Genomic DNA, 15,329 nt, shown 5'->3' on the forward strand with positions numbered 1-15,329 from the left:
CTTTTCTGGGAAGTACTCTGAAAATCCTGTTTGTTCTACAGTTCCTTGTTCACAAAGCTGATAGCAGACAGAACAAGACCATTGAAAGGAATGTTAACAAAGGTGATAATAATCGATGTTGATTAACAATTCCAGAAGAATCAAGTACCAATGGATGGCAGGTTAAGGTTGATTATTTTTAACAATGAGTTTCAGCACTTCACTGATATTCCTGATTATATGTCACATATCATCAGTGACATATTGACTCATGAACTGTCCAAACATCACCACAGCACCTAAGGAATTCTATTCAGATAAGCAAGTAAATCTGGAAAGAGGAGCTGAAATTTGTGCTGACCACCACGAAGCACATCCAGTTTTCATGGATGTACTTCAGAAAAGGATATTTGCTGCTCCTGTTGGTCTGGTCTAGGCATGACTCAAAAGTCTACAACAGTGACCAAGCTGTTGATATTTAGAACGTAGGCTGGGAGGGGAGGGTTTGCATTATGAATTTCATTATCAATATCATCGAACTTTTGACTGCTAAAACTGTGCATGTAAAAACAAACAGCAAAATAAAAATGAGGACATAAGTAAACTTCTGGAAATAGCAGATCAAGCAGCATCCCTGGAAAAAGGGAAAAGAGTTAATGTTTCAGGTCAGGAAGCCTTGGCCAGAACTGGATCTCTGACCTGAAACGTTAGCCCTGTTTCTCTTTCCACAGATACTGCCTGACCTGCTGAGTGTTTCGAACGTTTTCTGGTTTTATTTCAGATTTCCTGCATGTGCAGTGTTCTTCATTAACATCATAAAAAATGAAGTACTGAACATTCAATTGTTAAGCAGTGATGAAGTGGGGAGTGCTGTGTAAAGAAGAGCGCAGCATTTTAATCCTTAATCTCAATATTTTATATATTTTCAGCAGAAAGATACACAAGGTGAAATTCTGTTCTGCCACTGGACTAACACCATTATTAAATGCACAATGTTTCGGTAGTGATGTTAGTCACAATTCAAATGATTGACTGTGGCTACTCGATAAAATCTATACTTTTTAAATAGTTCTTTTAATCTATGTATATGGTTAACATAGCCACCTAAGATAACTCAAATGTGATTTAATCAAGAACTAAATACATTTTAATTTCAGTAAAAGCACAGAATAATCATTTAATTGTTGCAGTTGCTCTTTACCTGAAAATGTGGTTCTTGGAGAATATGACTGAGTTCTGCTGCAGTATCATTCTCCTTGGCAATTGGAGTGATATCATTAATGATCTCCTTCACCAACTCCAAGTTATTATCACGCACAGCTTCCAGCTTAGTGTCTTCCAGTTTCTCATGCGCCTATATGATAAAAATACATTAATAACAGATATACAGAATACGATGGGAGATATAGAAAGTGAAAAATTTGTAAGAAATTTCTGTAAAAGCTGTGGACATAAGATTTTATATTTAGGAAATTTCACAGTACACGCATATAGATACAAGGAGATTAATCCTCTGTTCCCATATAAATATACAATGTACAACGGCAATCAGAAATTTATTTTGGCTTTGAACAAAGGATGAATTAATTTAACTTGGATAGTTAGTTTGCTTCCGAGCTATTGAGTGGCTTCCGGTTTAAGATGGCGCTGTTGAAGTACCTTGCCTACTTGCCGATAGCAAACAAAACTAACTACTTTATTAATCACAATTTTTCTGGTAAATGAACATTGTAATCAATAGCTTGCAACTTCCCTTTCAGGGCAGAACTATTGAGCTGCCTGTATGCTCTGGCATTCTTGTGGTGTGAACTGTAATCTTGAAGGTGCAGGATGGTTGTGACGTGGTGTGGTGTGTACGGGGCAAATTGAAGCGTCAGGAACTGGGTCTGAGAGCAGGGAATGAGCCAATGTTTGGGCATTGACGGAGCAGACTTGGAGGCGATTCGATGCGGCAGAACCAAGGCAAGGCAAGCCGAGGAAAGGCAGAGTCAAGGTGGCGGGGCCCGGGCTCGAGAGAATATTGAAGCGGCAAGGCCAGAGTCCGAGTGTGAGGAACAACTGCTTTCTGTGATGTGCCGAGCTGGGTCCAGAACTCTTTGCAGTTTCTTATGGTCACAGTTGCCACATAAAGCCATTATGCATCTACATAGGATGTATTCTCTGGTGCATTGATAAAAATTGGTAAGGGTTATGCCAAATTTCTTTAGACTCCTGAGGAAGTAGAGCCATTGGTGAGCTTTGCTGATATAGCAATGACATGGTTGGACCAGGACAGTCTATTGGTGAAATTCACTCCTTGTAACATGAAGCTCTCAATCCTCTTAACCTTAACACCATTAATGCACTACAGACATGTACCATGAGCTTGAGGAAAGCAACAAGGAGCCAATAACCAGTTAACAATGTTCCAAGTTAATAGATGAACAAACATGTTTGGATGAAGAGGGAACCAAAGAATACAAAATAAAAACACCAGACTTGGCTTCAGACTAATAATAATGGAAACCATCAGAGTAGTTCCAACCTCAAACAGTCAGCAACTTGAAATAATCTTTACCTCTGCACACAAATGGATACCACTTGTAAAGAAAAAATAATTAGAATACCAAAAGAATATCAACAAATATCTAACTCATCCCCTGATCCAGAAGTAATGCATCTTTCTTCTCTTGAACACCCTAAATACTTAGCTCACCTAGGTCTTCAATTATAAATGTAATTGACAAATACACATTATAGCAGGATACCTTTTTAAAGAGAGTACTTCATCTCTCAATGACATTGACTTGACATTAAAACCCCTTAGAGTTTTCAATTAATTTAATTAATTTAAAATTTGAATGTAATTGTAAATCTTCAAAATTATGTTTAATGGTAGTAGTCGAATATTGACAGAATTAGTCTAATATTTGACTCCATTTTAGAGATATTGCAACAGCACAACTGCGAGAAAGGTACAACATTTAGATAATATTTTGTACATTTTACAAATAAGAATGAATATGGAAACAAATACAGAAGATAATGAGGGTTGAAGTACCATGAAATTTCAACTGAAATTGAAGTATTTTATACTGCATGGTATGGAAAGGGCACTGCAGCAGACAGGAGGGCTCTACAACGGGGAATCAAAACTGCCCATTGCATCACCGGCACAAGCCTACCCACCAAGGATATACACTATATACAGAAAGGCGCTGAAAAAGGGCCAGTATCATCATGAAGGATTCCACCCACCCTGACCATTGTCTGTTTATCCCACTCCCATCAATAAGAGGGCTGCATAGCATCCGCACCAGAATCACCAGACTCCCCAAGCAGTACGGCTGAACAACACCTCCACCCACTAACCCACCCCTCCACACTCCCAACCACCACTACTTTATCATTTCCTGAAACCACCTTATGTACAGACACTCCTGTGCTTACAGTCACTTTATAGACATAAAATCAATGTATATAACATATTTTATGTATTTATATTTATTGCATTTTTAATGTATCTTATTGTGTTTTTGTTGCATTATTTTATTCTCCTTTACACTAGTGTACTAGAAATGACATAAAACAATACTGAATCTTGAATACTAAGATATTTTAAATCCATGTATACTAAATTAGTTGTTTGACTCGGCAAAATACAATTAGTTTTACATCTGATATTACACACCATGAGATTCCAAGGTCTTTTACTGTGAGAACTCTGTGAGCACCTGAAATTTTCATTCAACCAGTGATTTTCATTGATTATAGTGGAGAATATGATGATGATATCATGATGGCCATTTGGTACGTGACCTAATTTCACAAAATTCAGCACCAGTGTACGTAGTACCTGATTGTATTAATGAATTAATTGGTAACAATGACAAAACTGCAAAATCTGAAATAAACTCAGAAAATGCTGGAAACTCTCAGTAGACCAGGCAGCATCTGTGGATACCGAAACAAAGGTATTATTCCAGGTTCCAGGACCCCTTGTCAGAACTACTGAATGTTTCCAGTGCTCTCTGTTTTAAATTTTGACAAAATTGCATTACATAGCCCATGAAAATATTGTGCAACACATTAGAATTTCTAAGCCATTTAATTTTAATCTGCTGATGTGCAACCAGTGTTTTCTTGGGAAACAGATATACAGTTATTAAAAGCTGATACAACTAAATGATACTTTCCAATTCAGTTCAGTTCATTAGCTGTTTAGAAATAAATTCTTAGCAATAAATGAAATATACTATGTATCTATTGACTTTTATAGATAATTAGAGCTTTGTTTACATGCATACTTCAGCAACTGTGTGCAATAAAATTAAAGAATAAGCTATTGTCAAACCAAATTTTTATTAAAACACAAACAAGAGAAAATCTGCAGATGCTAGAAATCTGAGCAACACATACAAAATGTTGGAGGAACTCAGCAAGCCAGGCAGCACCTATGGAAAAAATGTACAGTCGATGTTTTGGCCCAAAGCCTATCAGCAGGACTGGTATTTAAAGCACTCAATTACTGGGTGCAGCACACCAGTATTCAAAAAAAGTCCCTCCAAGTACCAGGCACTAGTTGAACTCCCAGTACACTTAGTTCTGGGAAAAAGTAGTTAAGATGATGCAATCTTTGGTCACTCACTCATGCTAAAGTACAAAGGTGGAAATCTTAAATGTCATGCTTTAACCAAACATAGGACAGAAATTATCAATACACCTTACAAAACCATTGCTTCAACAATACACCCTTTGATTCCACTACTTCAGCACAAAATTATCAGCAGTTAATTCTTGGAATGTGTTTAACAAATTTATTGTACATCTTGAAATGCCCCCAACTTCTTAAAATAATGGTGCTCCCATCATGATGTTGAACTTACAGCATAAAAAAAAAACAGCTGTACATATCTATGTCAAAATTCTAGATGATGATATCCCATAATACTATAGCCCACTGGGCAGAATTAGACCATTCAGCCCATTGAGTCTGCTACACCATTCAACCATGATTGATTTATTATCCCTCTCAACCCCATTGTCTTGCCTTCTCTCTGAGTCTTATGGGTTTGTTCTCTCAGTTTGGGGTTTGCTGAGCTGGGAAGTGCTGTCATTGTTGTTGAGGTGATAAATATATGGTAAAGCTCAGATTACTTGTGGTTGAGACCGCTTAAGTCTAGTACCAGGATGCATAACTGGTACTGCAAATTTGCAGTGACTGCTGTTAAACATGTGGAGCAATCCACATGCTCCTGAGCCCCATGAATGCATTGGGCTCAGGAACACCAAATACAACCAAAAATTATATCTCAGAATCTGTGCTCCTATCCTTTAAATTGGTAATTGCTATACAAAATCATAATTTTGTTCCTTCTTGTAAAAATATGTATAACTTATGTTTAAGCTACTGCTTTCTTCTGCTTCTGTGATGCTGCAATTATGTACCTTTGATGTTACTGCAAGAAAGTTTTTCATTGTACCTGTGAACAAAAGTTCTTGTACATATAACAATAAATGTGACTTTGATCAAAACCTCAAGTTTTCATATGACCATATAACATAAGAGCAGAAGTAGGCCATTCGGCCCATTGAAATTGCTCCATTATTCCATCATAGCTGATTTATTATCCCTCTCAACACCATTCTCCTGCCTTCTCCCCGTAACCTTTAATGTGCTGACTAATCAAGAACATTATACCAAGACATTATACACAATGACTTGGCTGGTATATCTCCTCATCTGTCTGTTCTGCATGTGATCAAGCATAATCAATTGATTATTTGCATCTAATTTTGCATGGTTACTTTAAACAGAGTTCTATTGTACATGTATGTCCTCGAATGCACAACATCAAAGTGTTTACTAACAGTCATGAAGGGAGGGTGTGGGGGGGGGGGAGAGGAGACAAGGAGGCGTCTATGCCCTTATTGGCCTCTCAACCTACGCACACCCCTGCACTAGATATTTTCCTTTGTGTTGTCGTAGATTTTTTTCTCAGACGCACACTGCAAATTAACCAGTGTAATATTCACATGTCAAGCTTTTTGTCAACTTTCCAATATATAATTTAAAGATTTTCCAAAATCAAAAGCAACTACAGTTATTGTATCTGAGGCGGTCTGCACATTTCATCTTGAAAGCTACAGTACATACAAATGTCTAATGATTAACTGCCTTCAGAAATATAATTATTTACTGAAGGAAAATGCTAGTTTCCAGAGAGATTTTACATCCAGGTTACAAGGTCATTAACTAATTGATGATGCAAAGTATTAGTTTGCATTATCCAGCAGGGAGTCAAAATCACGAAGATCTTCTTTTATAATAATTACTTTGAAGAGCTTTTATTCAGCTCTGAAAATGAATGATAGTGAACAATCTTGTTTCTAACATTCCACTGTGAGAATAAACTCACTCATGAAATGTGTTTGATAATTGCCAATCCGTGAATATCCATTGAACAGAATGCGTTGTGACCTTATTTCAGATGGCATTAAAGGGTCAATTAGGCTTATGATCTAGCGGTAACATTTAAGCCATTAAGGTAAAGATGACAAATTTAAAGCCTCTGGTCAAGATAGTGCTGAACTGCAATGTCTGGTGAAATTGTGTTCAGAATTAGTTGGTTTTTTTTAGGTTTGAAAGGATGAATTTGGGAGCAGCACAGGGAGATAGGGATAGGTTAGGGTTTCGGGACAGGGATGTGGAGAGTTGGAGGTCAGGGACAGTAAATGAAGAGTCTGAGGCAGGAACCAGAATCCAGGACTGAGTACCCCATGGTAGAAGGCCAGTGCTCTCCATAGATTGATGTTGGGTTGGCAGGTGCCAAGGACAAAGACCAGCAATCCTCATGGTCAATGACCAAGGTAGCCGGGCCTCGTGGGAGAGGGCTGGTGAAACCCCTGGGTCTGCAAGTCCACCTAGGTCAGCAGAGTCCCAGAATTGGAAGTGCACATGGGCAGGCAGCATAAGGACCAGTGACCACCTCAGCACTGGGTGAGTCCTGGCATTGGACGTCTGTGCAAATCTGGAGTTCAAATTCCTATGATTGGCAAATCCTTGGGTTGATGCCAAAAGTCGGAGATCAAAGTTGGCAAGTCCATAATTTGAGGCCTGAAGGTTGAAGTCCCTCATTCGTCAAGTCCTGATGTTGGATGTCCGACATCCACAAGTTGGAGGCCCAATGGTGTATCAGGAAGTTGGAGGGAGGCTTGATCTCTGTGGGTCCAGGCCAGGAACCGGAGGTTGAAGGCCTGGAGGCCTACTGAATTAAACTGAATTTTCCAAATGCTGACAATTGACAACAGATGATCGCTTATGATAAAAAAAAACTTTCTATGAGATTTATCAGAGATAACCTAGTAAGATTCTAGGGAAACCTGTCTTACACTTAGTATTTCTTCTAAATATCTACTCTGATATTCATCTGCATGAAACTGCTTCAATTTCAACAGAAGGCTTCAGTTACCAAGAATTAACAATTCTCTTAGGAATACCAGTAAAAAGAAATTCTAAGTATGCAACATCTGAACTGCTTCCTTTCTAAGTTGAGAGTGATAGTAATCTTTGGGTGGTGGGACAGCTTTAAACAGCCATGAACACTGAAGGCCTATGGACTGAAGACGAAGGGTCTCGACCTGAAATGTTAACTGTTCATTTCCTTTCAAAGATACTGCTTGACCCACTGAGTTTTTTTGAGTAGTTTGTTGTCCAGAATTATGAAATGACTGATATGAGGGAGAATGGTTCAGTAAAACCAATAGTAACTGCTGTGCATTAAAATCCTTGTGAAAGTGAACAACATTGTTTGGGCCCATGCTACGAGTAAAATAATTTCCAATGCAATGAAGAATTTTACAGAGAATATCAGCAGTGGTCTCAAAAATCACATGAAAATCTTGGAGATGTTGAGGGGGGGGGCACCATGGTAGCAGAGCAGTTGGCGTAACACTATTACAGCACCAACAGCACTGGTTTAGTTCCCATCGCTGTCTGTAAGGAGTTTCTACATTTTCCCTGTCACCGTGAGGGCTTCCTCCAGGTGCTCGAAGGGCCTGTAACTGTGTTGTATCTCTAAATAAAATAATAAATGTAGAAGGGAAATAAAATACCAGGAAGGAATGTATTGATTAATTAATCAATTAATACTTCTGATTATTGATGAGGCTGCATATTTCACTGAGAGTGGCCTAATACACATTAAAGGGAAAGGGGCTACAGCTATGACACTGTGGAGTCCGAGAAGCAATTATAAAAAGATGTGAAAGAGAAGCAAGAATAGAGCATCAACTCTTGTGTCTGTTCCACCATTCAGTAAGCTCATGGCAGATAGCATGAGCTTACATTTCTGCTCTAACCCCTATCCCTTGGTTCATTTCACATCTAAAGTATCTGTCAATCTCTGTTTTGAAATGTACTTAGTTTTTGATTCTCCACAAGCCCTCTTGGTAGAGAACTTCAAAGATCCATTACTCCATGGGTAAAGAAATTTCTTCTCTGCCTTGAGTGTCCAGCCACTTGCTTTGATATAGTGACCCTGGTTCAATCAGAGGAAGCATTAACTTTGCTGTCAAGTCTCTTAAGAAAGTTGCATGTTTCAGTGAGGTCACCCTTCAACCTTGTAATATCAAGAGTGTTTTGGTTTAGTCTTCTTAATCTCCTTCAGACCACAAACTCACCATCCCAGGAAATTAATTCTGTTTATTCTGACTCCAGAGTAAAGGCTTCTAGATTAAACGTTAAATCCTTTGGCTGATTGGGGCAGCTAAGAATCCTGGACAGATCAGGCCCAGCTCTTATTTTGAACAATAAAGACAAATTTCACAGAGGGATCTTTAGGTCTGCCCTTGTTAACATGTGCAAAGATCCAAAACTGGCTTTATATGCTCACCAATGACAGAACCCATCAGAGAAAATTGAGTCTACCCAACTCTTACAGTAAATAGTCAAAGTGCACGTCTTTCAGAATCAGAATCAGGCTTATTATCACTGGCATGTGTTATGAAATTTGTTAACTTAGCAGCAGCAGTTCAATGCAATACATAATATAGAAGAAAAAAAAACCAAAATAACAATATTATTAATAAATAAATCAATTATAGTATTCGTATATTGAATAGCTTAAAAATCATGCAAAAAACAAATATATATTAAAAAAAAGTGAGTTAATAGCCAAGGGTTCATTTAGGAATTTAGGAATCAGATGGCAGAGGGGAAGAAGCTGCTCCTAATTCGCTGAGTGTGTGCCTTCAGGCTTCTGTACCTCCTACCTGATGGTAACAGTGAGAAAAGAGCTTGCCCTGGGTGCTGGCGGTCCTTAATAATGGACGCTGCCTTTCTGAGACACCACTCCCTGAAGACGTCCTGGGCACTTTATAGGCTAGTACCCAAGATGGAGTTGACTAAATTTACAACCCTCTGCAGCTTCTTTCGGTCCTGTGCAGTAGCCACCCCCCCACCCCATACCAGACAGTGATGCAGTCTGTCAGAATGCTCTCCACAGTACATATATAGTTTTTGACTGTATTTGTTGGCATACTAAAGCTCTTCAAACTCCTAATGAAGTATAGTCGCTGTCTTGCCATCTTTATAACTACATTGATATGTTGGGCCAGGTTAGATCCTCCGAGATCTTGACACCCAGGAAACTTTAACATTTTGTGAAGTTTGCAAGGCTCAGTAAGTGCAAGTGGACCCACAATTCATGGTTCCTTCCCAGGTAACGTGCTCTGTTACACAACTACGTCACAGGCAGTACCAGGTCTCACCCATTATTTCAGAAAAGTATTTTAAAGTCTGCAACCCTAGGTTGACTTTCCCAAAGGGTTTGCATATAAAATGAGAAAGTTGAAAGCAAGTTTCATTAAAAGTTTTCTTGTATAATTTTATATTCAAGACATTTGCCAGCGTATGCCATTTATACAAAAACACAGTAAATTCGATATAGTCTCACTGTAGGATCAATATAAATTCTGGATGGTTATGACAGCATGACTGATGGAATATCGATCAGAAGAATTTTAATCCCCTCCTCTGCCTTGCAATTCCAGTCACCCAATTACCATCAATAGCTTTAATTCATGGCATTAAACATTTATGGTTTGCACAATCTTGATAGTTCGATTTTTTGGAGTAATGAAGAACTCCTCTTGTCATGTGCACTAAGGCAATTACAAATTCAAAATACAGATATTTCTAACAATACTACAGATAATAATTTGAGCAATTCTTTACCCTTCCCATATCAGTGAATATGAACAATATGGCAAAAACAAAAAATAAATGACAATATACTTCCTGCACTGCAAATGGATTGTCGTAAAACTCCTTTGTTTACAGTTTCAACACCTAGTTTAAAGGTATTTATATCCCATGCTGTGTTAACTCTTTCAATAATTCCTACCTACACCATTTCATTCGTCACACTGGAGACATAACAAATGATTTATCTAGGGGCTTTTTCAACAGGGGAAATCAGCTTAAAAAAAAGCCAATCAACACACAAACCTTATCAAAAAGTATATTAAATATTTGAATTCCACAGCGACTGCTCAATGATGACATTAAGTCACATTCATCGTATCAGATCCCACGATAAGTACCACCTGTGACCCAAATCTCTGTTAGGGACTTCTTAAAAATTAGTTCAATGTAAAATAGAGTAACACACAAAAATTGCTGGAGGAATTCAGCAGGTCAGGCATCATCTATGGAAAGGAATAAAGAGTCAACGTCAGGACCTTTATCAGAACTGGAAAGGGGAGAAAAGTCAGTATTATTTCAATGTAAGATGGTTGTTTCACCTGAATACTGCTTTAAGATTTCATATCACATAATGATGAGGTTACCAGAACAGCAGCCAGAGTTCTACACCATTGATCTCGTGATCTGGGTTTGAATTCTAATCAAATCTTGGAAATTAAATTTTAAAAATGAGTTTCACAAACAGTGAAACACACAAAATGCTGGAGGAATTCAGCAGATCAGGCAGCGTCGGTGAAGATGCATTAACAGTCCATGTTTCAGGCTGAGAACCCCGATGAAGGATCTCAGCCTGAAATGTCAACTATTTATCCTTCTCCATAGATACTGCTTGATTTGTTGAGTTCCTCCACATTTTGTGCCTGTTGCTCTAGGTTTCCAGAATCTGCTGTATCTCTTGTGTTCAGAGCAGCTGACGATGTATAAGATACCAGCACCTGGGGAGCAGGAAAACTGCAAGGTTTCAAGAAATACACATTGAAATGCTGGAAGGATTTAAAGTTTATGAGGAAGAATGGGGATAAGGAAGAGCATATGAAAGGTGAACAGAACAGTACAGGAGAGAGAACGTTAGTGCGTAAGTATTAGCAATGGGAGCTGGCCATTTAGAACTTTAATCCCACTCAACAAAAGCATTAACTTCCACTTGTAACAATGTTAACACAAAGAACATTTATTGTCATACATTAAGGTTTTAATGAATTACTGGATTAATATTTTCCCAAAGTTACAAGGAAAAGCTACAACTTTCTTAATGCTCCAGAGCATTCATTGTAGCTTTCAATATCATAGAATTATCTAGATAAAAAAAACAATTTTTCTTTACAGCATTATATTAGCATGATGTATTATTGAATTCTCTAGATATGTTCTTTATCGCTGGACCTCTTCCTCAGAAGTCAACAGACTAGAAGGTTATACAGAGAGAGTCTGGGAGAAAGAAGGCAGAGTTTAGAAGGGTTAATGGCTCCTAACGGTGACTCCTTTGCTGGCATCTTCGGAAACAGCTCTATTTCCATCTTTAATGTCTCTACTTTCCCCTTTCAGGGTTCTTTTGAAGACCCTGATCTGGAGTTACATGCTGACTACAGTTCTTTGCGGGAATGGGACCTGCTCTCGGGGTTTCACAACTGGCTATGGTTCAGCACTCCAAGGTCTCGGCCTAAGAGTTCCACTCGCCTTCAGAGGACCGAGTTTTCATGGCTCTGGAGATAGGGTGGATCGGAAGTCAGTGCCTCTGCAGAAGACTGGTGTGTCGTGGGAGATGGAAGATCTAAGGCTGTGTGCCTAGAGACCCGAGATCTTTGGGCACAGAGCTCCGAAAAAGCGATGCAACAGACTTTTAACATCATAAACCAGCAAGTTGTTTGTAATATCTCCCCTCTTGCTGTGAAACGGAGGCAACGCTTATTAGGAAGCGAGAGAGAGCCTGTGGTTTGTCGAATTATTGGGTGAACAATGTAGTCTTTGGAGTAACTGCAAGTCTGTGTCTTTGCTGTTGCCTTGCTGCATGCTTGAGCACTCGGTGGCGGGTGCCGATGCTTTTTTTTTTGCCAGTGGGGGGAGGGGGGATTATTGCTCGCTACTGCTTACATGCAGGAGGGGGGGACCTGGGGGGGAGTTTGGGGTTCTAACATTTAACTGTCGTTCATTCGTTGGGGGAACTCCTCTGTTTTTCATGGATGGTTGACAAGAAAAAGCATTGCAGGATATATATAGTATACATTTCTTTGATATTAAATGTACCTTTGAAACCTTTTGTCCTCAAGAACAAACACAGCATGCAGGAAAAGGGTTAAAATATATTCAGGCTTTTACCTACCGAGCAAACAAAACTTGCAGCTAGAGTACTGTGGAAATGCCAAACAACTTGCTGGAAGAATTTGAAGTTCACAGAGAAAGTAGTAAAGTGAGATTCTAGATCCTGATTTTAAATATTAAGACAATTATGGCTTAATGCAGAAAAGTGGTGATGAAGACCACCGCCTAGAAGACAAGCACGCCTTCAGGGTTCCAAGACTTTGCAGTCCTGAGGCAAACCAATTTTATGTTGGTGCCGCCGACTGAAACGGTGCAGGAGGAAATGGAACAGGAACAGCGGATCGACTGTCAGCGCTCTGTACTCAGATTACTCGCTCTGTCTCTCATTGGTGGGGGAGAGTACGTTGCTGATTCTTGAGTCGGAGAACTCAGGGGAAAAGCGATATGGCAGATGTTATCACTGTAAATCAGCGAGTTATTTTGTTTATGTCTCCCCTCTCACTATGAAAGGATGACACCTCTCTATCCCTTTATTAGGGACAGAGAGTGAGTTTGTGGTATGTTGAATTGTCAGGTGAACAATTAGTTTTTGTTATACTGAAAATCACAGTCTTTTTGGGGGACTTTGCTGTTGCTTGCTTGGTAGGTGGAGGGTGCTAATGCTTTTTTTTCGCTGAAGTGGGGGAGGGGGAGGGTCGTTGCTTTACTGCTGATATCCATGGGGGAGGAGGGGTGGCTTTGTGGTTCTAACATTTTTACTGTCACTCATTCCTTATTGAACATGCAGGTTTATAGACTATTTGGCCACAGTAGGAGTGGTGGAATTGAGAGAAAATGGATGAGAATCTAGCATTTATACCTTGGGTACGAACAAAAACTTTAACTTACTGTATTTCCCATCTATATATGGATGCTGCCTTACTTGTTAAGTATCCTTATCATTTTCTAGTTTTATTTAAGCCTATTGATTAACAAGAAAACTTAAAAAAAAGATTTCAGACAGCACAGCAAGTCAAGGAAGAAAATGGGGAGTGAGCTGAACCACGCAGCATTGACCCCTCAGCCCACACGGTTTGCTGGCCATTAATCACCATTTTACATTTTATTCTCGCCGCATTCCCACCAACATGTTTGCTGATTCCACCACCTATCTACACACGGGTGGGGGGGGGGGGGTGGGGGTGCAACTTACATTGACCAATTAATGTACCAAACAACACATCTTTGGGATCTGGATGGAAACTGGAGCACATGGAGGAAACACACACAGTCAAAGGGAGAACATAGAAACTCCACACAGCTAGTACTGGAAGTCAAAATTTTACCTGTTTCTTTGCAAGTGCAAAAAAATGGCTCTACTGGCTGTGTCACTGTGCTGCCAATTGCATATGGTATATCCCTTTATGCAAAAATGGAGACCAATAAGGTGTTCACTGACTAGTCATTCCCTGAATAGTTTTTTCTGAAGTAGTAGCAGGAATTGCTCTGAACTTAAGAGTCATAAACTTGTGGAGATACAGCACAGATACTGAGCCTTTGATCCAATAAGTCCATGCCAACCATGGTGCTCACCCATCTCTCAATTTCCTGTATTTGGCTGATATCCCTCCAAATCCCATTCCTCCATGTACTGATCCAAGTGCTTTTAAAATGATGCTATTTTACCTGTCTCAACCACTTCTTCCAGCAGCTCATCCCATATACTTGCATCCCTCTGCATAAGGAACCTGCCCCTCTGCTCCCTTTTAAATCTTTCCCCTTTCACCCTAAACCTATGCCTCCTAGTTTTGGACATCCTCTACCCTGTGGAAAAGATGGTTACCATCCACTTTATCCATGCCTCTCATAATTTTAAACATTTCTATAAGGTCACCCGTCATTCTCCTATGTTCCGAAGAATAAAGACCTAGTCTGGCCAAACTCTTCCTATAACTCAAGCCCATTAGCCCTGGCAACATCATTGTAAAGCTTTTCTGCACTCTGCAGTGTAATCACATCTTTCCATGGGGCGACTAAAACGGTATTCAATATTCTGAGTACAGCCTCATCAACTTCAACGACTGCAACATAACAGTGATGGAGGCCAGCATGCCTTTCTCACCACCTGTCTACCTGTGACACTATGCTTAATAAGCTATGCACTTGTCCTGCTAAGTCGCTCTGTTCCATTTGACTCTCCAGCAATTCCAGAGGCTCTGCCAGTCCTGTAAAACTTTATACCCTCACATTTTTTGTTTTTGTTCGCAATTACTTTGTTTTGCCAAAGTCTCAAAACTCCAAATCTGTAACTGGGCAAGGAAATCACTCTATTTTCTCTCCACAAAAAATAAATGTCTGCTTGGTATTATCAGATAATTACCCTGTATCAGCAATTAGAAAAGCACTGTGGATACAGGATTCATAACTCCTTGAGAAACTCTTCACTTTTGGCCCATTAATCACTCATTTGTGATCAGATTCCTGGCTACAAAATGGAACTGACCTATATATCTATATTTTAAAAAAAACAAATTTTGATAGAATAGACTTGCCAATCACTTTACCATTTGGATGGTCAAACAACCAATTCTTTGGGAATGAGTGCACTTAGATCGCTTCAAGTTTTTTCATTGGTCTTATTGTTGGATAAGGAAATTGCTTTGAATGTGGTACCTTGCTAATTTGAACATGTATGTTCAGTTCCATTAAAACAACTTGCCAATAAATGTTGCAGGGTAAGATTAAAATTAATTATGAAACTTTTCAATCCCTATTTTTATAATGTTTTCCGAAAGAAAGCAAAGTAAAACTGAGCCTTCATATTTTTCTACTTAGTCTGTCAAAAGGGGACTCAAGCTTCAAAACC

The 15,329-nt window shown here is 39.2% G+C and overlaps 1 protein-coding gene across 5 annotated transcripts in view; it reads right to left on the reverse strand.

Moving 5' to 3' along the window:
* The window catches only part of mpp2b (MAGUK p55 scaffold protein 2b), a 302,536-nt gene that overhangs the window by 62,320 nt on the left and 224,887 nt on the right, over positions 1–15,329 (reverse strand). For all 5 annotated transcript variants that reach the window (XM_059956557.1, XM_059956556.1, XM_059956559.1 and 2 more), the window contains one exon: positions 1,181–1,333. In XM_059956557.1, the coding sequence (XP_059812540.1) occupies positions 1,181–1,333 (153 nt within the window). The remainder of the gene's footprint in view (positions 1–1,180; positions 1,334–15,329) is intronic.

The sequence above is a fragment of the Hypanus sabinus genome, chromosome X1 (genome assembly GCF_030144855.1).
Source record: "Hypanus sabinus isolate sHypSab1 chromosome X1, sHypSab1.hap1, whole genome shotgun sequence".
NCBI classification, from domain to species: domain Eukaryota; kingdom Metazoa; phylum Chordata; class Chondrichthyes; order Myliobatiformes; family Dasyatidae; genus Hypanus; species Hypanus sabinus.